Source organism: Trachurus trachurus (genome assembly GCF_905171665.1).
Source record: "Trachurus trachurus genome assembly, chromosome: 3".
Taxonomy (NCBI): domain Eukaryota; kingdom Metazoa; phylum Chordata; class Actinopteri; order Carangiformes; family Carangidae; genus Trachurus; species Trachurus trachurus.
Genome location: NC_139893.1, coordinates 40159323 through 40184587, shown reverse-complemented (window position 1 = coordinate 40184587; position 25265 = coordinate 40159323). Strand labels below are relative to the sequence as shown.

General features: G+C 41.6%; 1 protein-coding gene across 1 annotated transcript in view; it reads right to left on the bottom strand.

The window, feature by feature from the left end:
* myo9aa (myosin IXAa) overlaps positions 1 to 25265 on the bottom strand; it is a 129536-nt gene that overhangs the window by 44221 nt on the left and 60050 nt on the right. The window contains exons 3-11 of the mRNA XM_083993532.1: positions 17712 to 17806; positions 17558 to 17620; positions 14503 to 14602; positions 11155 to 11208; positions 7670 to 7767; positions 7162 to 7288; positions 5882 to 5971; positions 589 to 705; positions 353 to 487 (exon numbers count right to left, since the gene is read on the bottom strand). Of these exons, the coding sequence (XP_083849658.1) occupies positions 353 to 487; positions 589 to 705; positions 5882 to 5971; positions 7162 to 7288; positions 7670 to 7767; positions 11155 to 11208; positions 14503 to 14602; positions 17558 to 17620; positions 17712 to 17806 (879 nt within the window). The remainder of the gene's footprint in view (positions 1 to 352; positions 488 to 588; positions 706 to 5881; positions 5972 to 7161; positions 7289 to 7669; positions 7768 to 11154; positions 11209 to 14502; positions 14603 to 17557; positions 17621 to 17711; positions 17807 to 25265) is intronic.

The following is a 25265-nucleotide window of genomic DNA, read 5'->3' as shown; positions in this document are numbered from 1 at the left end:
AATTTACGGGCAAAACTTACAGATCATGACTTTCAAAAGTCCTCTGAAGTTAATCAGCTCACGTAAGAGAACATATCCAGAGTCAGGGTGGTCAGAGTTGAGTCATACGGCTGTCACCTTCTCAGTAAACCCCTATTGCGTAATGTTCTGAAGAATTTCTTCATTGTTTCGGTGTCATTGTAATGCTTGTGCTCTGTGCGGTGTGATAAGGAGGAGGGATTTCCTTGGAAATGGTCTCAAGGAAAGTAACTTAAGTTGGTAGACTGTACATATGTCACACTAATAGTTGCAGTAATACAGTAGCTCAAGGGTCTAGCTCCTGCTCACAGAGTTTATTTAAGAGGCATCTCACCTGTTCTAGCTTGAAGATGTGCTGGTTGAAGTAGTGTTGGAGGCGTTCATTGGCGAAGTTGATGCAGAACTGTTCAAAGCTGTTGTTCTCGTAGTCCTCGAAGCCAAAAATGTCAAGCACCCCGATGGACAAGGTCTGAGGAGGACCAAATCCCACACAATGAGACAGAACTAAGAGTTTTACCTCCAAATGCAATTATCACCATCAAACACACATCTCTTGTCTCACTGTCCTACCTTGGTGGTGTCCCCCAGGTCCTTGATGTTGAGCAGAGCGTGGTTGATCCTGAAGACAATCCAGTCAAAGAGAGCGCTGTACAGGGACTTTGCCATGGAGTCTCTCACCGTACAAGCCTGGACATGGACACATACAGTATGTTAAAGACCCCCTCCCATGAAAATCCTGTTTTCGTGCTTTTCACATGTTCCATTTTTGGCATTTTTCTGATGTTAGAGGACATATCAGCAGAAAAGGAAGTGCAAAATTGCATTGCAATTGCGTTTTTCTGCCTTCAAATTGCTGTGAACCAATGGCAGACGCAAACTGGTAGTTTCAGGGAGACTGGGGTTGACGTGTCACAACCCCAGGGGAGGGCACTAGTGCTACAAGCTCCCGCCCTGCTATGAATCTGGCTCAGAGGTTTGACAGCTCGGTGTAGCGGCCGCAACAGTCTGTATGGGTCCGCCACAGTTTCTCACCAAGGAAAAAACAAACAAACTTTTTTTTTTTTTTACAGCGTTTCACCGTCTTTCATCTCTGACAGTCAGCCCCTCATTCAGCTGGACTCGTCTCTCTCTCGCACACACACACACACACACACAGCACACGGAGCAGCGGCGGTGATAATGAAGCACCGTCGCAGAAATGCTCAGTGGAACCAAGGCGTGCTGCCCGGTGGAAATGACTCTCACTGAGGGTTAGAGACGGACTGGCCATAGGGAAATATGGGCAAATGCCACAACAGCCGCGTAATGATGCGGCCGTTGCCGGTCGGGGTCAGCTGGTTTACAGCCGGCTGACTCTGAAACACTCAAGGGACCATCACCACGCTGAAGCAAATCACAGATCTACTCCATCACTGTGGGACACTGAAAGAACTTCTCCTTCCCAGAGAGGAGGAGGTCTGGTCCATATTGAGGAGAGAAGTTTTTATGCCACCTTTAATCTGTGTCCCAGCAGTAATCACTCAGTTTTATGATTTTATGATCTCACTGTTGATTCTGGTTATGAATAATATTGAGCTGTGTTGTCCCCCACTGTTCAACCATCCCTCTTCATTGAGAGTTGTAACTGTCAGTTTGCAATTGCCAGTAAGAGACTGCTCTCTATGCTGCCAATCTGCTACTGTTCTTTGACTCTGAAGAAGAAGGTGAAGCTGTACATGTTGAGATGTTGTTGTTTTTAAAACTGATCAGATGAAAATAAATAATTTAAACAGACTGTTTAACTGCTGAAGTGAACCAGGTGCCTAATTTGGGTTCAGTTGCCCAAAAACGGCCCATTGAACCATTTGTAACCTCTAAGAGCTCCGACATTCATTAGTGGAGGTTTCTGTGATTGCTGATATCTCATTTAAAAAGATCAGGCAGATTAAGCAGTGTAAGACTGCTTCCATGCACAGTATAAAGTATATAGTGAGCAGAGGTTTTATCTACGTATTAAGGTTGTGACTGAACGCGACTATTCTCTCAAGCCTGAAAAAGTCTAGAGTCCAGATCCAATTGTAAAGTAAATGAACTGGAAAGTGATGTAATATAACATCCTTTCATTGCTTTTATTTGTATCCTTGTCTAATATACATTTTACTGCACTTACAAATATATATACTATATATATATATATATATATATATATACACAGTATATATATTATCATATTTTTTGTAGAGCATTTTAAACACGTTTGCATTTTATGTGCAACTGATATGTGACCCCCTCCTGACTCCCCCACACATGTATTAAACATTACAGTTTGGCCTTAAATGCCAAGTACTGTGACACTGACTGTACTTTTTTACAGGTCCTGCATTAAAAATAAAACAATGAATGGATTTATATTAAGACATCTCCCAGACAATACTGTGAGTCAAGCTGTACAGACAGTTATATTTCTGTTTTACAAGCAGCCGTTTACAGTTTGACCTGAGAATAAATCACGTCCCCACTGTCCTGTCAGAAACCACTGTGCTCAGGGCTCTTGATGGGACACATAAAATAGTATATACGAAAATGTAAAAAGCAGACAACAATGAAAAAAAATAATGGAAACAGCTGCACTGTCCTCTGACGTTGATACTTTAGACTGAAACTCTGGCTCAGAAGTCTGGCAGACGGCAGTCCGCCGTCAAGGCCGTCCCGGGGCCATTATTAATGTCATTAACCAGCCTAACACTCATCAGGTTGACTCATGAGATCTGTCAATCCCATCTGAGCTGCCAAGCTCTGATGGATGAGGCTGCAGAAAGTTAGCATTTCAGTCATGGCCTAATGGAAATATTAGCTTTAACCGGCTAAACACAGACTGTATAAACTAAATACACAGCCTGTGAGGCTCTGCCGCTGTGAACACCAACATGATATTCACATCACAAACATTAAATATTTGGAAGACACAGAGAAAGCCTTGTGTCACATTAGTTACAATCATATTCATAAACTTTTACATTGTCTATGATCTAAAATCTGAGGTAGACGGAGAAAGAAGAGCACACTTCATCAGATTTATGGGTTCTCTCATAACTATAGATTATTTGAAAAAAAGCATCCTTGTCAAATTATTGAGAAAAACGTTCTAATTCCCGTATCCGCTGGAAAGATTTGACCCTGCAGCGGCAAAGTTGAGCCACGGTCTTCAGAAAGCAAAACAAACCGTGGAAGAGTCGCTACTCAAAGTTAAAATTCCTTCGTTTCTAAATAATTAAGCCGGTTATTTTTAGCCGTCACATCAGACCAAATATGCCTTCCATGAGTCAGGACAGATATTATTTTGAACTCCGCACATACTGTGGTCTAATGACTCATAAGCTTTTCATTATTTAGAGGAAGTTGGACTTAAAACATTGCGAGGGAAATAACCTCGTAACTGAGTGAATGGGGGGAAAACTCATTACACAGACGCTCAGATTTCTCTGAGGTTTTCAAGTGTGTGATTTCAGTCAACAGGCGATGAGATTGTTGTGACTGTGACTGAGCAATATTTACACAGAGACCACCCAGTATGCTACCAAAACAATCCCTGTTTGTTCATATGAAATGGCTCCTACGTATCAAACAGCCCATTATGAGGCTGGAACATGGAACACCAGTTTGTGTTAAAATACATGCTTAGACAATTGTACTGGAAAAAAAGTTCAACTCAACTCTGTGTAAGGAAAGATTTCATAGTTTTAAACATCATAATAGATCTGTGTAATTCAGCATCTCTGTGTATAAAAACTAGGACAGGCGTGTCACAGTGTGTGTGTGTGTGTGTGTGTGTGTGTGTGTGTGTGTGTGTGTGTGTGTGTGTGTGCATGTCCTTCTCTCCTCTCCCATCCACACACCGTGACCTCCTTGTTTTCAGAGCAGAGCTTCCAATGAAAACTGTAGAGGGGCTTGAAATGCCTTCTCATTCTCTTTAAACAGACTGAAGGACTTTGTGCATGTGAGTTTGTAAGTGTGCACTGGTGTGACTGCACACACGTGAGCCACAGGCTAGAGAGAGAGAGGGAGAGGGGAAGTGATGGTGTGGTGTTACTGTACCTCTCCTCTCCTCTCATTTTTGAACTGTCATTATCATTTTCTGTTGTACTTTGTAGTTTGGCCTTGGTGTCTCGCACTCTCTCTGTGTTTCCACAGATCCACCGGAGCTCCATCTCTCTGCACCAGCCGCCACCTGCATCACCCCCCTCCCACCCTTTCCCCTGCTGTTAGACCGGCCTGCCCTCCCTTCCCATGAACCAGTCTACCACCGAGTCCTCCCATTAAGCTGGCCTGCTCTCCCTGCCCCCACCCTGAGGTTTCTCCAGGTTTTCCATGGAGTTTTTCCTCAGTGGATGTGAGGGTCTAAGGACAGAGGATGTTGTTGTGATGCCATGTAAAGCCCTTTGAGACAAACTGTTTGTAAAAAGGTGCTATACAAATAACATTGCATTGCCTTGCCTTGCTTATACACTGTCCTGTAAACATGGCTGCTTTGGACTGAGTGGCCTAGCCGTGACTACAGCTCAGCTACTGAGCTGGCAGAGCACCTTTAGTGTCACACCTGCAGTATGAGACTTTATTCTAACTGAAGCAAACTGCTGAGTCATGCCTGTGGTTCTTTAGGTACGGCTCTGTTACTGTGTCCAATCCCGTAACACATACACTACCAGTCAAAGTGTGGACACACCTTCTCATTCAATGTTTTTTCTTTATTTTATGACTTTCTACATTGTAGATTCAAACTGAAGATATCACAACTATGAGGGAACACGTATGGAATTATGTAGTAAACTAAAAAGTGTTAAACAAAGCAGAATCTGTTTTATACATTACATTTTTCAAAGCAGCCACCTTTTGATTTGATGACAGCTTTTTTCACACTCTTGATTCTGTCATCAGCTTCATGAGGTCGTCACCTGGAAGTGGAACGGTGTCTTCCCAAACCATCTCAACTGGGTTTAGGTCAGGTGACAGTTAACACTTAATTCCATACGTGTTCCCTCATGTCTTAAGTATGAATCTACAAAGCAGGAGGTACTAAAAATAAAGAAAGACCACTGAATGAAAATGTGTGTCCAAACCTTTGACTGGTACTGTATGTGTTATGAAATTGGACACAGTAACAGAGCTGTAGCTGAAGGACCACAGGCATGACTCTGCAGTTTGCTTCAGTTAGAATAAAGTCAGCTGTGAGACTAGAGGCACTCTCTCAGTAGCTGAACTGTTTCACGCTACAAAAGTGAGACACAACTTTCACCATTTGAAATCAATACTGTGACATTGTGACAGAGAGAGACAATAAAGTGTCTTTACAAAAATGTAACTGTTGTTTTTGGTTTAAAAAGTTAAATAAATGATTTTTTTATAAAAACTCTTATCCATTCCACTTTACATGTGCTGAGCTACCACACAGTCTTCAGGCCTGACCATCGGGAGCATTCCACATGTCACATTAGACAGACTGGGCTTTGAACCAGCAGCTTCACCTCCTGAGCCACAGCTGTTTTCTGGTGGTGCTGAAGCTGGTTGACCACCATCCACAACTAGTTTCATTTTTTCCAGCTGTGGAGGACTCTACCTTTTTTCCCTTTGCACTGCATTGTGGGAAAGCGGTGTTACAATTTGTTTTTTTCTCATATACAATGTATATTGACTTTACGTTTCCATTTTTCTGAGTTAACGCTCTATATTTTGACGCAGAAACTAACAAACCAATGTTTCGACCACTTCAAATGATATAAAGGGACACAGATTCCACTTTTGTGTTCATCTAGAAACCAAAGGTTAATGGAGAAAGCAGGTTTTCACCACAGGTGACTTTAATGCTGGAAAACATCTGTAGTCTCACCTCAGGAAGCTTGTAGGGAACAATCAGCTTCTCTCCCACGGTAACCGTCTTCCGTGTTGTCAGGGCTTCAAACAGCATCTCCTCTTTGACCTGGTAAAGACAGTAAAGAAGTTAAGAGCCTGACCTGTTCATGAGAACCTTGCATTTCTTTTCCATTTCTACCTTTCATGTTGTGTGCTTTACAAAAACCAGGATTGGTACTGTGGCATCACAGGAGAAACATCATCTTCTCATCAATCAGTTCAACATGAATTAAGACATGTGACAACTCAGCACAAACACACAATAATTGAGGTTAAAATATTTGGAGTCCACTCACTACAAAAGCTGATGAACGTTAATTATCGCACTAAGACAACATTACAGGGATAATAACCCACTGTCACTGCAGTGGGATCTCTACAGTCTAGAATGTAAACATTCTAACCACTACAGGCTCCACAGGAAATTTAAGCTAAACCAAACTTTTCTTGTTCTTCTTGTTAACTGGGAACTTGAACGACTTGCACATGTGCATGACAAAAACCTAACAGAGTAAAAGTATCATTTCCCTTAATTGGAAAAATGTTGATGCACCAAGAATTGGAGGATGTATTAAAGAGATGGCATCAAACATGACATTGGAAAAGATAACATACATTATTAAACGGACACATCATGTTTTTGATGACATCTGGAGACCTGTTAGAAGTTTTTTAAGACATGATAACATGATGTTAATGCTGGTAACTTGCTTCAGCAGGAGGAGGCTCTGAGGGAGTAGAAGGTGTGATATAATGTCCTGAGAAACACCCTTGAAATCTATCTATTCTATCTAGATCTATCTACCTATCTATTTATCAGTATTTGTCTATCTTTTTTATTTTATATTTTCTCTTCCTTTTTGCTTTATTTTCATCTTTTACAGTTTTAATATTTTACTTATTTAGCGAGGGGAAGAGGGGAAGGGAGGGAGAATAGGGAGAAAAAGTTTGCTCTGTTTCTTGCATGCATTCTTGCAATGTCTTGTTTGATTTGCTGTGACTTGCAAACAAAAACTAATAAACACATGCTTAAAAAAAAAAAAAAAGCATCTGACCCTCACCCTGCCAACATTTACAAAAGCTGTCTAAACTTTTCACGACAGCACAAATAATAGCTTACTGTTTGTTGTTACCACGAGATTATGAACTCAACGCAGTAAAAACGCAGTAAGGTAAGGTTTTGACACGATTAAAGAAAATATCCAACCACACAACAACAGTGTAAAACCCCAGCAGCATGGTTTTGTTCCACTCTACCTCCAGCAGCTCTGAGACGACCGGCAGCACCTCTGGGTTACAGATGTCTATGGAGTCGTCCCGGTAGGTTTTCCTCTTGTAGCAGATGTTGCCCAGGTGAAGGATGGCTGACAGCAGGGAGAAGATCCTACACAACAGATGAGGAAAAGTTGTTTTTTTAAAAAGACAACGCAGTGGAAACATACTGTGACTCACCATCTGCGCCCCTTTGATTTTATTTGATTGAAGTAAAGATAAAAAAGACGACAAGGTCATTATGCACAGTGAGGAGTAGGCACGGCATGTTGAGTGTGATAACAGATGAATGCTTCTATCCTGACAGAGTAAAATGCATGAACCATGGGTAGTAATACAGACAAATGAACCATCTGTCAACAAATGATGTATTAATTGCTACTCGTGTGACACTACTTTCTGATTTGCAAAACAAACTGTCACTGGGGACCATTTGAATTTATCTTATCACACACTCGTCACAGCTGCGTGTGTGTGTGCGTATGTCACTCACTGTTTCCGCGTGGCAGGAAGAAAGCCCACCATCTCCATGGCCAGCTGAAGCCTCTCAAAGTCATGCTTCAGGTCCTCTCCTTCAACAGTGAAGCAGTCCTGAAAAAAAAAAAAGGAGAGATGCAGCAGTGAGCAGCGTTGTCAGGCCGACAGCAGCTGTTACGACACGGAGGCCTGGAAGCCAAAAGAGCTAATGACAAGTCGCTATGAAGTTTAGAAAGACTTACTAAAGACTGTTGACATACACAGTGCCCAAATGTTTTCAATGTTTACAGAGTGTCTAGCATAGATACTTAAAATAGTTTCTTCGTTTACTTTGCAGCTGAAATGAAAAAAACAGCAAAGTGGCCTGAAGCAGGCAAACTGAATGATTCACTCTAAAAGCAAGCTATCATTAAGAAGCTCGGGGGTCAAACTAAAGAGCGACACTCCGGTCCGATGTGCAGAGCATCCAGAGTGTGCAGTGTGGAGCTCGTGCGGTGGAAAAACTGAGTCTGGTTTAGAGATGTGGCAGTGTCGGCAGAGGAAGCTCAGAGATCTCAGGGTTCATCTACGTTTGAGAGACGGTGGCAAGTCAAACCGACAGGCACTGAACCGTTCTCACAATACACTCACAAAGAGCAGACATTCAACACACTAAATAGCTTGTGGACAACTTGTTCTTCAACCCACTTTAATAGCTGGAGCCTGTTCCTCGTTTCTGTTGGGAGAAGAAATCCCCTTAACCTTTATTCTAACAAATTACATCACAATTTAAAAATGTACCACAATGAAAGTAGGCCCTAATACAGTTTCTGAATTCAACATTTGGATTTATCTGCAACATGTAAATGTTTACATAGATAAATATGTAATATGTCCATATTTTAACACTCCTAATTGACTGATTGTTTTTATCATGACAGTTGTTATTGTTTCTTTTATCTTGTGTTTATTTTATTGTGCTTTTATCTAATGTATTTAAATGTCATTGTAAAGTGCCTTGGCTAAAGGTGCTATATAAATAAAGCTTGACTTGACTTGATAAACGTGTCGGGAAGATAAACACTGAAGATGGATTTAATATTTTTAGATATTGTTAATGTTGTAGTTTAATCTATAATAATGTATCATGCTGTATGTACAGAATGTTGCAGCATTAGCCTCCAACATGTACCTCAGTATACTGCAGTAGCTTATGGTAGCTTCATGATGTAGCTTGAATAATAAAAAGCAACCAAATGCACATGAGAGGAGTAAACATCTGGATTAATGTGGATCTGGATTAGTTGTTAATGACGAGAAGATGAGTTTTCCCAGACTCTGAGCACATGCTTTGATACAACTGCACAGTGGTTCACTATGTACACCCAGCGTAATGTGAGCTCTGCTCTTTGCTTTCTGAGTTCATTCCATCCTCTATGGCTGCCATAATTATCACATACCGAGTCCTCAGAAAGACAAACATGAGACTCACACTTCCACCAGCAGGCAGAAACCCACTGTGACCTATCAGTGACTCTGGTGTTACATTTTCATAGCTGGGGGAAAGAAATCCATCATATTCCTATAACTTCAACTTATTTCCAGTGAAAACTTTCAAAACTATAAAAATATGTTCCAGATGTTCATTTTTTAAGTGAACAAAACAACATATGAAATCTCTTTAAAACAAACGGATGTATTAATCACACTGGCTAATCACTCCAACACCATTGCATATTTGTAATTTACATTATGCATCTCAAGTAAAAGTTAACTTGTGGGAAAATAACTATTTAGTCTAAATATTACATGCACATATTAATAAACAAAAACTTTAATGCCCACCACAAAACCAAGAAAACCCAACACAAATCACAGAATACTTTTTTGATCATTGACATTGTTTCTACTGCAGAGCAGCAGGTGTGACTGGAATCAGATCCCATGATTCACAGGTGAAGGTGTGACTGAGCAAACAGAAGGAGGTGATATGAGTGTAGTGTAAATCTGTAGAACCAAAGTGAGCTGCAGCTTCTTGTTGTTCAGTTACAACTATTTACTTTGTTTTTCCTCCTCAACTACTGGAATGATTTGACTGCCAAGCTTCCATCTCAACTTGATCTTAACATGTTCCTGAACATTTAAAGGGATAGTTCAACATTTTGGCAAATTGGCCCATTCCCATAATCCCTATAGTCATAGCAGTAGGTTCGTTACCTTTAATTGTCGGTTAAGCTGTTTTTAGAAAGGCCGAGCCGAGCTGCGAGCTGCTCAGAGAGACGGAGTTCAAATTCATGCAAAACAGCTGAAGCACATTCCCGTCGGGGACAGTTTTTCATCAAGCAGTCTCTTTACCTCTAAAACAACTCTGTCTGGTAACATTGTGTTATTATCTCATAGCGTGGTGAATGTGCAGGTCACAACTTGTCCTCCAGAGCGTTGTGGAGTTGTTGGATTGTGTATTTGATGAGTTTGATGAGGGAAACCAAGAAATCCCATTAGCCTCTGTAGTGTAGCTCTGAGCAGCTCACGGCTCTGCTCTGCCGTTCTAAAAATAGCTTGCAACGACAATTAAAGGTAATGAACCTACTGCTATGACTATAGGGATTATGGCAATGGGCCAATTTGCCAAAATGTTGAACTATCCCTTTAAGTCTCTAAGTGTCTTACACTTGTGAGTTGGGAGGATTTAGAAGCCGGGGTCTCCATGCCGACCTCTCATACTGTGGCAGAGTCAGAGGGGTCAAACGATCAGGGGTCACCAACAGCGGTTAACGTTGGTTCACACAAGTCACAGCCTCATTCTGACTCCAAAGTCTCAGTTGAATTTATGAAGTCATCACAGGCCAAGTTTCTGACTTGTAAATAGCTTTGACATCGGCATCCAAGTCATAATTACAACTGGGGAAATTCTTCTGAAAGCTCTGATATGTCTGACTTGGAACCCAAAGAAATATGAATCCCTCAAATTAGCTCAGCTACACACTGTTGCTCACTGTGATCACACTAAAACCTAACATGCAACCGTACCATATTTTGTTTTTTACAGTATATCCTTTACACAAAAAGACTTGATTCTACAAATTAAAATTAATGTAGAATTAATGACTGAAGATGAATGTGTTTTTTCCCTGTAACTTTAGTTGGGATCTCATCTTCACCACTGAGGATTTCATTATCAGCACTAGAAAATGTCAATAATCAAAGAAGTCACACAGGCTGCAGCAGCAGAGGAGGCTGCAGTGGTCAGGATATGACTACACATACCAACATAACTCAGAGAAGCAGCGCAACAGGGACAAGCAAAAACAAACAGAGTTAAAATAAACACTACCTCAAACCAAACTAGGAAGTATCCAAAGAGCAACAAAATAAGCAAAGGAGGGAGGGAGGGAGTGTGCAACTGTGCAGGGAAAGTGTGGCTGGAGCTGCAAGTGCACAGGTGACTTGAGGATCTACCGGTTCCCCCCCGGACACGGACAGCACAGACACACGCACGGTGCACACACAGCTGATACTGACCGGTTCACTCTCACAGTAACTGTCCCAGTGCGGTTGGTAGCTTGTCTTTGTCATCTGGAAATGTCAAGGCAGAGTTTACAGGAGGGGGGGTGGGGGGGTAAGGGGGATGGGGGGCAAGGTTCTCGGTTAGACAGCGGTTAGACATTCCAATGGCAACACATACTGTACTGTACAACGAACAACGATGGAAGGACGTGTTGTTAAGACACAAGCAACGGCTGAGTTTTACATCCAGAGACAGACATGTAATAATCACAGTCAGACAACATTCAAGAGCCTATGGACACTGACGACACACACGTAAGCACACAAACAATTCACAAAAGCATGTGTTATGGTTGAAGGCATCGGGCCACTGAAGCTGGATCAGTGGTTGTAATGAAACATTACAATTACAGCTGATCATTCTGAAAGCAAACCATGAGCTTTATGATTTATTTCATACTTTCCACAACAAAGAGAAGGTCACACGCACATCCGTACCAAAAGCTTGGGCAGGTGCTGAGCCAAAAACATACAAGCATTAAAAAGAAAATAGAAAGGCTCGCACACCGCAGGGCTCCTGAATGCAGTCCATTTAATGTCAGGAACAATGTAACGTTTCGAGCAAAAGCTCTTCGTCAGACATACAAAATCCACATAGACGCCATCTTAAGTATCATGTGGTAGTCATGTGACAACTAGAAACCAGGAAGCAGATACCGGTACAAACACAAAACCTAACATTTAACAAAAAACTATATATTAAAGAGTGCCAAAGAAAAAACATACAAAACGGCATCCACTAGTACTGCAAAGTCCTGTTATATTCTAGTATATTTAAACATCACTATAAAAAAATTCCTGAGAAAAAACACAAGTATGGGTACAAGAGTACACATACACACAAGTGAAGTGAAATGTGTACTCTTGTACCCATACTTGTGTTTTTTCTCAGGAATTTTTTTATAGTGATGTTTAAATATACTAGAATATAACAGGACTTTGCAGTACTAGTGGATGCCGTTTTGTATGTTTTTTCTTTGGCACTCTTTAATATATAGTTTTTTGTTAAATGTTAGGTTTTGTGTTTGTACCGGTATCTGCTTCCTGGTTTCTAGTTGTCACATGACTACCACATGATACTTAAGATGGCGTCTATGTGGATTTTGTATGTCTGACGAAGAGCTTTTGCTCGAAACGTTACATTGTTCCTGACATTAAATGGACTGCATTCAGGAGCCCTGCGGTGTGCGAGCCTTTCTATTTTCTTTTTAATACTTTCCACAACAACCACTTTGTCTTCATAAGGGCAGAAAATCAACCTGAAGGTTAAATCCCTGTTTTATCTTCTTGTAACTCTTGCATTGCATGGTGTTTTAAAATTCCTCCCAACCTTTTGTGTTTCAGAATCTGCTGCAATAAATTACCAGATTCACGTGATGCTTTTAATGCAGCGTCTCTGGACCCTAATTTTATTAGCACTAAATCTTGGTATTCCAAAGCATTTTGCTGCTACGTGTCCTTAAATGCACCACACAATTCAAAAGTCTTCCTCTCAACTTGCAACTGCAGTAATAATACTAATCTAAGTTTGGGGGAAAAGAAAATTGAGGATATTAATACTTAATTGTAACAGACTGACTGGATATTTAAAGGACCTATTATGCTAATTTCAGGGGCTTTAAATATGATATTGGACCCCATTGGTGGAGGTTTCGATCAGTAAGCTGTCTGTATACTCCTCCATTCTGGCTCTTTTCCTGCTTCCCTCTGAAACGCTCAGTTTCAGCGAGAACAAGTATCAAACATTTTAAACATATTCATTAGTCTGAAAAGCTGGAAAAGAATAATAGGTCCCCTTTAAAGAGTGTTTTGTACTTTACCTCTGTTACCAAATGCTGTCTCTTACTGGCAGTGGGTGCTGGTGTTTCTTAGTCATGCTTCTCTTTAGCGGTTAGAGAGGTTGTACAGTAATGCGCCCTCTGAGCGACTCTATGGGCACATTGGAGGTTAGGGTGACTCGCTATCGGAAAGTGGGGCTAGCTGGTTAGCGTGCTAACTTCAGTAGAGTAAAAGACACAACAGTTGACATTCCCATTGCTCTCCACTGCGGGAGACAGCTCCTCATGAATAAAGGAACATAATTTGCTGCTAACACTAGTATATTATGTAGCATAGCAAACCTTACATATAGTTCCTTTAAATGTGTCTTCAGAAAGTTTCTTTTCCAAGCCTCTTCAGTAGTTAAATGAACCGGAGCTAGTCTGTTGCAAAAGCAAGAAATCAACCTAAAAACTTATGGGTTGTTTTGGACAACAGTTTGATTTTTACACCTGTGGTTAATTGTCTAATCTAAAAGGTGTCGTTTCTCAAAGCAAAATGCAGAATGAGCGTTAGTTAAGGACCAGGGTGTGAAAAATGATAGAGTGGGAAAAAATGTGTATCTTGTAAACAGGATTGTGAAATCTATTCACAAGAGCTGCAGCTGATGCAAGAGCGACATTTTTGAAGGAAACCTACACAACAGAGACAGAAAGTGGTCAAGCAGGAGGAGAGGAGGACACAAACAGAGGGCAAGAATGTGTGTATGCTTTTAGACATGCATTGCATGTGTGTTTGTAGGTGTGTGTCAGTGGCCTGGAGGAATGGAGGGAATTCCCTGAGAATTCGGGAGAAGGGGAGCAGGTCCCTGGTCGTCGTCATGGCGTGACCGTCAGAGGCAACAAGTTTCACACTAAATCCACATTCCGTGTGTTTAATATGTGTGTGTCTGTTTGTTGCGGCTTTGTTTTTGTGGTTAAGTGAAACCTGTTTTCGTTGTGGGAAACACACAAGAGGCACGAGTGACAAATACCATTTCTGTCTGCTTTTGTGTTTTTGTGTGTGATGTTTCACGGGCGTGGTGGGGGGATGAGGATGTGCCGGTACACACACACACATGCAGCTACACCCACAAAATACAAATGAACACAAACAGATGTACAAATTAAAACAATCTGGTTTATGAGAAAACCGAGGGTCTGGTGTGAGTGTATGAAAGGGAGAGGGAATGTATCGTAGGTGTTGAAAGTCACTGACAGTGGAATGTGTTTCCTTTGTGCGCTCATTTCTCTCTTTCCTGTTTGCCGACACTGAGACACAGAGGTAACTGTGCTCGGCTTCCTCAGGTTTGAGGACGAGCAGATGACACCAACACAGACAAACCAAGATTCAAGACTGTACGGATAAATGACTATTCATAATAACTGTGGCAAAGGCATAACAACACAGGACACAGAAATCGTACGCATGAAAAAAAAAAAAAAAAAACAGACACAGCGACTTGTTTATGTCATATTTTCTGAGCTCAACAGCCGAGGGTCCCACCTGACTGAGGTAATGGTATTCTTCAGGCTTCATGAGGTGAAAGGCTTTCCTCTCCTCTTCACTGGTTCCTGCCAGCAGGTAGTAAAACACGTGATAGTTTCTGAAAACAGAGACAAGAAGAAACAGGAAGGTTAAAGTTGAACCCACTGGAGCTGCACGTTTTATTGTTGACTAACCAGAAATGTTGTTTTGTTTGGTTACATTTGAGAATATGCAAATGCAAGACAAACATATTTTGCTTCAAATGACTGTTAATTCAGTCATTTGTTTTAACTGTATCATTTCATGAAACGTCACTTGTCTCAGACAATCCAATTCATTGTATTACATTGAATATCACACTGAACTATTGACAGTATATAACTTATTAGGTAAACAATGCTCTACTGACACAATACCATACACTATATTGTTCTATATCATGTTGCTTGACCAAATTCTATAAATGTTACACTTGGTTGTACATTTCATCTATATTTTCTATTTCACACTATATTATACCGATTGACCATGAAGTTGGAATAAAATATTCTTTTACCTCTTCTCATGAAATGATTGTGACAATGTGATTTAATCTTGATAGATAAAGTGTATATCTTCTCAAAACTTTTCAATCAATCAATCTCTTCTAAACATATTATTGTGACCACAATTGACCATTATAATAATAGGAATAAAAATAGGAATATTTCAAGATTCAAAGATTTTTATTGTCAATTCTCGAAAATTGAAAATAGGTGTCTTTCTCACTTACTGTATTAAATATTATCGTTAAAATAGAATCACTCCAACTTTACGGGGAACAGTGTATTATACTATATACTATTAAACTATATTATGTCAATGTGTTACATTACATACTATACAGTGAATCATTATTTTATCAATAAGTATCAATACTTAAAGGGACAGTATGTGAGATTTACCCCCATCTAGCGGTGCGGTTGCATGTCGGCACGTATTCTTGCTGTTGCGTTTACGTAAACTCGGGCAGAAGTCAGAAAAACAACACACGCTGCATGTATCAGGATAAACAAGCCTCTATGTAAACAAACGGTCCGCCAGCACGAGGCAAAACAATACAGGCGTGACAATATGTTGTCATGGTGATGTCGTATTGTTTACCTGACCCACGTTTTACCGGCTTTCTCTCGTCGAGTAAAATAACATCCAGTTGGTTTGCCGACGGCGTCACTCACGGCGTCATTCAGGTGTCTGACTGCACCTGAAGGCAACACCAGTGCCTCCGTCCTTCCTCACACTAGCTACACGGTGGTGACAGTTTTAACAGGCGCTGTCTGGAAAACTTTCTCCCCGAGCCGAGAAGCTCCGGCGGCCCGAGTTTGAGGTTACTTACAGCCACGGTGACACTGAACGTAAAACATGGCGATTCAACATGGCAGAGAAGGTTCGGTGAACCCCCCCCTGTATGTTTGTAACGACTTGTAACATCTCATTCTAAGGTACGAGAAAGCGCTTGTTTGTATGCGGGCGCGATTCCACTTCAGTGAAATACGTATTTATGAAAGCGATATTTGATTTTTGTCAATAAAAAGCCAATAAAGTCCCATACTGTCCCTTTAATATATTATTATTCATATGTTACTATTATACTTATTTCTTCCCTTGTATTTCTGTTCTCTTTGTATTTCTATTCCTCAAAAAATTGGATTTATTATACATTTTATATACAATTAAGTATGTATTTTGTACTTTCAAATTCTATTCATCTAATTATATCTGTACTGGATTTATCGACATGAGAGGAGCCAGGTTGATTTTTATTCAGTCTTATTTAATTAGTTACTTGAATGTTGTGTTGGACTGATGGACCAATAAGAATTCCCTAAAGGGACAATTCTACAGAGGCTAAAACAAAAGCAAGACGTCGAAGAAAAGAGAAATGACAACCAAGTTTGTTGGTGTGTGGAAGTGTGCATGAATGTGTGCGAGTGAGTGTGTGAGTGTGTGTGTGTGTGAGAGTGTGTGTGTGTGTGTGTGTGTGTGTGTGTGTGTGTGTGTGTGTGTGTGTGTGTGTGTGTGTGTGTGTGTGTGTGTGTGTGTGTGTGTGTGTGTGTGTGTGTGTGTGTGTGTGTGTGTGTGCGTGCGCGTGCACACCTGTTTTCTGACAGCGTAAAGGTTGGAGGTCAAAAGTGTTCAGCAGCTGTGTGACCAAGAGTCTTGGAACACACACACACACAAGCTCATGGAGCCTGGAGTCAGCAATTCATCTCAATAAGGGGTGGGGGGGGGGGGGGGGGGCTCAGTGACCCCCCATGGTTAACCCTCACCACTCCATCCAGCCAATGCTACACATTAGTGTCAGCCCCACTTAGGCCTCAGTTCACTTCATGACTCGCTTGGCAAACTCCAGCAGCAGGCTCAAGCACTTGTTGCCAGAATTCAAAATCCATTTATTTATACTTTATACTAATAAAAAAGTATATTTATATACCACAGAAAGAAGCTTTTACTTTATTTATGCTTGGTTCTAACGGCAAGGTTTCGAGTAAAGTGCAGTTCAAATGTCATGTAAGACTGACTCAACTGACTGGAGTCAACCTAAAAAACACATTTGCCTTTCCACGTTTGTTAGTTTTTTTTAATGCACTTCACATCAGCTCTTACAGTATGTTACACTGTCTAAGTGTCACCTCCTCCATAAAGCCATGTCCACCTGTTTTGCACTGTTATGTAAGATTATGATGACGCTGCGCTAAAACAGGAGGAGTTTGCTTGTATTTGGGAATCATTTATGTCATTCCTGACCAATGAAACAGATAACACTGTCTGAATAACAGGTTATGAAATGATCCTGCCTTTTATTTAATTTCATTTTTTGAATATCATTTTATTCTTATTTATTTATTTATTTTACTCCATTAGTCTGATATCTGATGTCACTATTCATTCGCTTTTTTATTTTATTTTTTTTGTCTGTTCGAGGGGATATGGGTGAAAATGTTTGTACATTCAATGTTTAATTTGAAATGCATTTGAAATTTCAATAAAAAATATTGTTAAAAAAAGAAAGAAATGATGACGCTGCGCTCACCGCTCATTGTGCTCCTGGTAGACCAGCCTCGACTTCTCCAGGAGGTATTTCTCCACATAAGCCCTGAAAAAACAACACAATCAAATCATGTTTTCTCTTTTCTTTTCTTTTTTCTTTTTTACAAAACGTAGAGCATGTGTGTCTGGTTCCTTACCCTCTCACAGTGCCGCTCTCCTGGTAGTTCACCTGGATGAACTTTCCAAAACGACTCGAGTTGTTATTGTGGGCTGTCTTTGCGTTCCCAAACGCCTGGAGGAAGAAGAGAGGAAGATGTGCAGGATGAGTACAAATACACACACACACCGTTGAAAATAAATGAGAAGAAGCCTCACGTTACATATCTTACACACAGGTCTGTGCTTAACGTGCAAGGTCAGGTTCTGAGTCCACGTTAGGTGTGGATCATTTGTTTGTGGGTCAGACACACAGAGATGTTGGCCTCATGCCAAACATTGTCTTGAAACGCTGTCAGGCTGGACGCAGCAGAGCGAGCGAGCTTTTCCTCTTACATAGTTTCAAACAGCATCGGTCCGAGACAGATTAATAACATGGTTTTAGGATCTATTTAAGTCAGAGTCAGACAAATTGCCAGAGTGAGGACGAAGGAGCCAGGGCCAGCAGCCCTGATGGAAAAAAAAGCTCCTCAGTGAGTAATGGGATCCATGTGGCCGTTTGGAACATGTGTAGTGGTTGTGCTTTAATAAGACGGTCCAGTATTTCCCCTCACAGTTGTGTTTATGTTGTATGGCTGCCTGGAGGGGAAGTCGTTTTTCGCCCTATATAAACCCTGCAGTTATTTGTAGCTCTGCCACAAGTAAACAAATTCCTCAGTGAATCACTTGGAGCGCCCCGAGCCTTGTGTCTGTGGAATGGGAAAACACCCCTCCTCGACCCCACCCGGCACCAACGCAGCTAACCAACATGCGAGCTCCGAGGAGGAGGCTAATGCCAAGCTAATCGCCCAGGAGTCAAGGAGGTCATTCACCGCTGAAGTTCACTTGAACTCGGAATCACGCTGCTCCGCATGAGCTGTGATTGGCTGACGGAGTCGCTGCAGTGCAACACAAGAGTTCCTTTTTCCAACTGCAAACAACGTGTCAGAGCTTCACAAGCTCTTTCTGATCATCACCACTTTCGAAATGTAATCAATGATTTCACTGTTTGCATTGAATTTCAGTCATAAATATGCACAGTACAATGCACATAGGCCTAGTTAAAAGATCAGAGTCAATTCTTAGTAGAGACTAAGTGCAAGTGAAGTAAGACTGTGAGTCAGACCAGTGTGCTGTGAGTCTATGGGCAAAGATCATAGTATTAAGATGCTTGTGGGAATCAGAGGCACTCAGGACACTTTAGCCTCTGTACTACTGGCTCAAAACAACTGGATCACAGCACCGAGCTCGCCCTTCATTTATGACTCACCCAGCTGAACAAATCATTAAAACGGGCAGACAGTGTGGAAAAACATATTCCACTGTCTGGACAAAGAAGGAACATCCAGGGTCAGACTGAGTTACAGTGACGGTATCATTTTCACATCCAAAAAAACGTGGTTTTTTTTTATTTTTGCAATGTGACGCATGATGTATTCTATAATCTCAGAGGAGCTGGTATTCTGTCTCTGAACCGGCTAACCTGCCTGGTTCAGGAGCCGCGGGGTCAGACCAGTCCTTGTGTAGTAGGAACTTCCTGACTGGACAGCCAGGGAAAACCAAACACTCAAGCACTAATAACAACAACCTGCTCACAGACAGGGTCCTGATATCGGACCTTTGGCAGTGTTTTTTTGGTAAATGGCTTGACATTCAACATTTTAGTGTTGGGCCAGCAGGAAGCAGGATGTGGAGCAGCTAAAATACTGAGAGCTGATTTATGTATAACCAGTGTGTATTGGTCCACCTGGTCTGTGTAAAAAAGATGCATTGCATAGTTTAAGGAGACATTTTTATGGCCGAGAGTTTGTATTCTTTCTAAACTTGGCTCGCTCCGTATCAACTGCAATAAAACACAAAAAGTCTCGCAACAGAAGGGACGTTTTGCTCATAATGAACCTCTGGAGGGAGAGGAGTTTAATCAACACAGAGTTAAACTTAGAAAAGCATGCAAATAAATAATACACAGCTGACATTAGGTCACCAAACTAGTTAGTCAGTGTCGTAGCTAATTCCAGCATTTTCATATCTAAGAGTAAGATTTACACATACATCTTACATTTACATTTCCAGGAATGATCAGTCACACTGACCTGATGTCATCACAACAGTCACACCAGCAAACACACACACACACATCTCAGTGTCTGCTAGGAGTTTTTAAAGGAGCGGCGGCGGCTTGACTTTTCTATTATGTCCAGTTGCACTCAAGCGCGACGTCCAACACGAGAATTTAAAAAAAAAAACACCGGCAACAGCGACCACTGATCTGTACTGAGACATTAGTTATTCTTTTACACGAGTTAATTAACTGCTGTGTGGAAAACCACGCTGTGGTCCGTAATCAAGGTGCAGATGAGTGAGTTTGGAGGCTGTAGACGACCCCGCCCACACCCCCGCTGAGGAGGAACTATGAAGAACTCAGCTGTCATGGAAAAGCACCTAAACCCAGTTGAGCCGAGTAGAGCTGTAACTGTGTAGTGGAAAAGGGTGCAAAGTAATAATAACTGGTGGATTAGTCCTGTTGTAATTGTATCTGTGTTGTTGTGTGATTTCTGTGTGTCTTTTCATTGTTGCAGTTGTCCTATGCTGCTGTCTTGGCCAGGCTTCCTTTGAAAAAGAGGTAATTGTATCTCAACAGGACCAGCCTGGTTAAATAAAGGCTAATAAAAATAATAAAATAGGATTATTATTGTGCATACCAATACTGAAGGAGGGGCGGCAATAATAGTCATGGTGGGCTGCCACCAATAAATGCATGTAGCAGAAAACCCTGGATCTGATAGAGAAGGACACTTCTTCACCCAAAGAAGTTTCATTAACTTATTCACAACTGCAGAAAACATTATTTTACTGCACTCTTGCTCTTTCCACCTCCACACACAGCCCACAGGAATGCAAATTTGTTGTTTGCCCTCTTCTCAAAAAAGTTATTCTGCAAAACCTCAGTCACAAACTTCAGCTCAAGTCGACAGGGCAGGTCGAGGAAAAAAGACAAGAACGTAAAATGACATAATTTAATGACAACATGACTAATAAAATCTCAAACACATCCCAGTGGGAGAGCGTTTTCTGAGTGTGGACCGACACAAAGACTCAAAGTGACACCGGAGCTGTTTGCACAGACGTGATTTGCTCCACTTCAGTCACTGCAGTAGGTCAACATTGTTATTCTTGGCCTGAAAGCACAGACTGAGCCAAAGGCAGAGCAAAGGCAGAGTTGAGATGTTGCCAGCATGTTCTGGTGTAAAGTGTCTGACGACGGCTCGGTCAAAGTCGTTTGGGAGGAGCAAACAGAGGAGGATGCCACGGGGCTGATGTTGCTTTCATAAGCCGAGTGCTCTGTCTGTCCTCACGTCAACATCTGGAGAAGCTGTTCAGATGTGTTGAACTACTTGCGGTTAAGGTGGGAAAACCTTTTAATTGGACGTGTTTTGAGTTGTGGTTTTTCAAAATCAGTCATCTTTCATCTTGTGGGAACTGATTCTCATCCTGATATCAGGACACTGACTAATCCTTGTTTTTGTTTTTTTCCAAATTAGAATCTTTAACTGTGCTTGCAGTGTATCCTAACACTTTATATCTGCCGATCCCCTATAGCCTCTTCATTGTATGTTGTACACATGTCCATGGTCTCATGGATTAATGTATATAAAGTTACCATGATCCAGGAATTACCAAAGTTCAATTTTTGCTCTTTTTTCAGTACTGTGGCTCCAGACCAGTCTGGGTTGGTACTTCTGCTACTGGAGGTGGAAAAACATTTGAATTATTTATCTGCTGCCTATATTGACTTCTCTGCAGACTTACAACACAGTTTTCATAGTGTGCTCTGAGCACTGGGTCCAACATAACTGCAGGTTTATTGGTCAAGCACCTATAGTACAGCATTACATCCAGCTGCTAGTTCAATGAGAACAACATATTCATGTTTTAGCCAACACTGACTGTTTCTTTCATCTCTTATAATGACAAACATTAAAGAAACATGTAAATTCTGTTCTGTCTCTTGAATTTGTGCACTCTCGTCTCATTTGTATCATATTAATAACATTCTACATGTGTCTCCTGATGTTCAGTACATCAACTCATTACATATAGTTTTTGCCAAAGCTTTTCATGATCTGATTATAATGTACAGTATCATCCGGTTCCTTATTTGTTCTTTTTGAGGAAATCAATCAACCCTCCAGTGCTGCCTTACACAATGGTATTCAGTTCAGATTCTATTAAGGCCTCTGTCTGTAGTGAGTTAATTAAGGTCTTTGTCTGCCACTGTATGGTCTGACTCATGCAGAGCAGAGACAATTTTAATCATATGAGGATGACTTCATTGGCTGCTTGTGGAGAGGAGGGGAGGAGAGGAGAAGAGAGGAGGGGAGGAGAGGAGAGGAGAGGAGAGGAGAGGAGAGGAGAGGAGAGGAGAGGAGAGGAGAGGAGAGGAGAGGAGAGGAGAGGAGAAGAGAAGAGAAGAGAAGAGAAGAGAAGAGAAGAGAAGAGAAGAGAAGAGAAGAGAAGAGAAGAGAAGAGAGGAGAGGAGAGGAGAGGAGAGGAGAGGAGAGGAGAGGGAGGAGAGGAGAGGAGAGGAGAGGAGAGGAGAGGAGAGGAGAGGAGAGGAGAGGAGAGGAGAGGAGAGGAGAGGAGAGGAGAGGAGAGGAGAGGAGAGGAGAGGAGAGGCAGATTGTGGTCCTGGTTGGGGAGTGTTTGGAACTGGTGGAGGGGTCACAGAAGACTCTCAGATAGAGAGCAGAGACAAATGACTGCTTCATTTAGCTCACAGAGGGATCATCTTTTAGTAAGTCATCAAATGCTCAGGGTTACAAATCAAGTTCCATGTTGGGTTGTGTTTAGAGATCATGTGACGGCACGGTCCTCCGCCACACAGAGATACGCTTTGTCTCAAACTTCAAAGTTCCTTAAGTGAAACGGGCATGAGATAAAAACGGCATTCTTCTGACTCACTGACTGCAAAATGATTTGGGAAAGTGTCACCAAATTTTTAGCATTCCTTCTCCAACAGTAGCTCCGTGTGATTCAACGGCGTTCAAAGAGGCATTGCTCATTTAACTTCGGCCGAATCATATCCTCTTCCGAGCCTTCTACCAGGCCAGCTCATCCACCGCAGCGCGGGCAGGATGTCAACAAAGAAAAGTGAAAGAGTGTGAGTCTGAGTCCGACGCGGATCAGGCTTATGTCACAGCGTGTGAGGGCCGATGACGCTCTCCAGGGGCCGGCTCATAACCCGTGCCCCTTTGTAATGTCAAACCTGAGGTCTCGCTGGTCAGACTGGACTGTGGTCGCTGTGGCGACTTAATAATAGTGTGGAGGGGTCTCGCAGTCATGGTTCCCGGGTCAAGTGAAAGCACAGTGGGATGTGGGTTCTGGCAGCGACTGTTCCTGTCAAAACAGTCCTCTAAAATGTGTCTGAGGCAGGATGTGTGCAGGTTTAACTGTCACTATAAAACATTTAACAGCTGAGACATTTGCCCTGTTTACCATCATATAGCAAACTGCTGCAGCTCAGGCTGACGTGATGTTGCATTTAGTTTGACAACTATTTTGTCACAAGTTAAAGTTCAGTGGATCACCAAAGTTGCTTGAGTTAATGAGAGAGTGCCCTCCATATACTGTATTTCTGAGCAGGTTTCAAGGCAAACTACCCTTTAGTATGAGATATTTCATTAGAGAGGATAGTTCAACATTTTGGCAAATTAGCCCATTGCCATAATCCCTATAGTCATAGCAGTAGTTTGTTACCTTTACAGTATCGGTGCAAGCTATTTTTAGAACGGCGGAGCAGAGCCGTGAGCTGCTCAGAGCTACGCTATGGAGGCTCATGGGATTTCTTGGTTTCCCTCATCAAACTCATCAAATACACAAACGTTGTGAGACAGAGTTGTTTTCTAGGTAAATTCATGCAAAACCGCTGATGTGCTTTCCGTCAGGGGCAGTTTTTTGGCAAGCAGTCTCTGCATTTGCCTCGAAAACCTAGAAAACAACACCGTTCCATTATTATCTCATAACGTGGTGAATGTGCAGGTCACAACTTGTCCACCAGAGCGTTTTAGAGTTGTTGGATTGTGTATTTGATGAGTTTGATGAGGGAAACCAAGAAATCCCACGAGCCTCCGTAGCGTAGCTCTGAGCAGCTCACGGCTCTGCTCCACCGTTCTAAAAATAGCTTGCACTGACAATTAAAGGTAACGAACCTACTGCTATGACTATAGGGATTATGGCAATGGGCCAATTTGCCAAAATGTTGAACTATCCCTTTAAGACCAACACTGGAACAACAGAGTCTGTAGGATTCATCGTCTGGGAGGCCTGAGTGTCTCTACAAAAGACATCCATCAAATAAATGTGGCAATATTTTAGTCTGGACCGGCTGATTGATGCTGACATCCTAGCATGGCTATAAACTACACCAGATAAATGGCCACTTTAATGCTGTTAATCTTCAATGTAATGATAACGACTTTAACTGACTCCAGATTAACTGCAGCGAGACCAGTAAAGGTTTTAGGACTTCTTGCAAACCTTTGTTGCCATTCTTGATTTAATAATATAGGATGAAGACAATAATTTGATTTATTTTTTGTCTTCATCTTTGGATTAAGCACTCGATTCTACAGAAAAAAAATGGAATATTTTGATGATACCAAACATTGACTTATTTATTTATTACATCTTTATTTGAGGTGATATAAAACTCAAACGCAATGTTGGGTAGAAAAGAAACAATGAGGGGCGGTGCGTGGCGCAGTGGTTAAAGCGGCCGCCCCATGTAGAGGCTACAGTACAGTCCTCAACGCAGGCGTCCCCGATTCGAATCCCGCGTCGGGCAGACCTTTCCTGCATGTCATTCCCCCTCTCTCTGCCTCCCCCTTTCCTGTCTATCTCTCTGCTATCAAATAAAGGCAAAAACGCCAAAAATATACTTAAAAAAAAAAGAAAAAAAAAAAAAGAAAAGAAACAATGATGGCAACATCTTGGCCTTAGGAATTAGTTTTTTGCTATTTTCTAATATTTTCAAAAATCTTTCAGTGAGTCAAGGGAAATAATCAGCAGATTAATTGATAATGAAACTAACTGTTATCTGCCACGATCATTTTGATAATTAAATGAGGTTAAGGCTTGTGATACTTTGAGTGGTGCTATGTGTTGATACGCTGTTGTGTTTACACATTAGAATTATAATACTTATGATTTCAAATCATCCAAATCTCCAAAATTAAGAAACAACAGCGGTGACAAAACAACTGACCTGATAACAGAGCCTCTGTTTACAGTTAAGATACAAATGGTTTGCTCAGAGCATGTCCATGCAAATCACTGTCAATGCCACAGAGGGAAATGTGCTTCAGCCATTTAAGAAACGAAACCAGTGTTTGGTTTAAAAGGTCAAGGCCCTTTGTGACGCTGCACAAGATCCCACTGTCAGAAAACCAGTCTCCCATAATTCTCAATGAGTTCATCGCCACTCGGCCTCAAACGCCCCAGGGAGCAGATCTGATGGTCCAGTGAAATGAGAAACATGGATGTCAAGCTTTGCACGC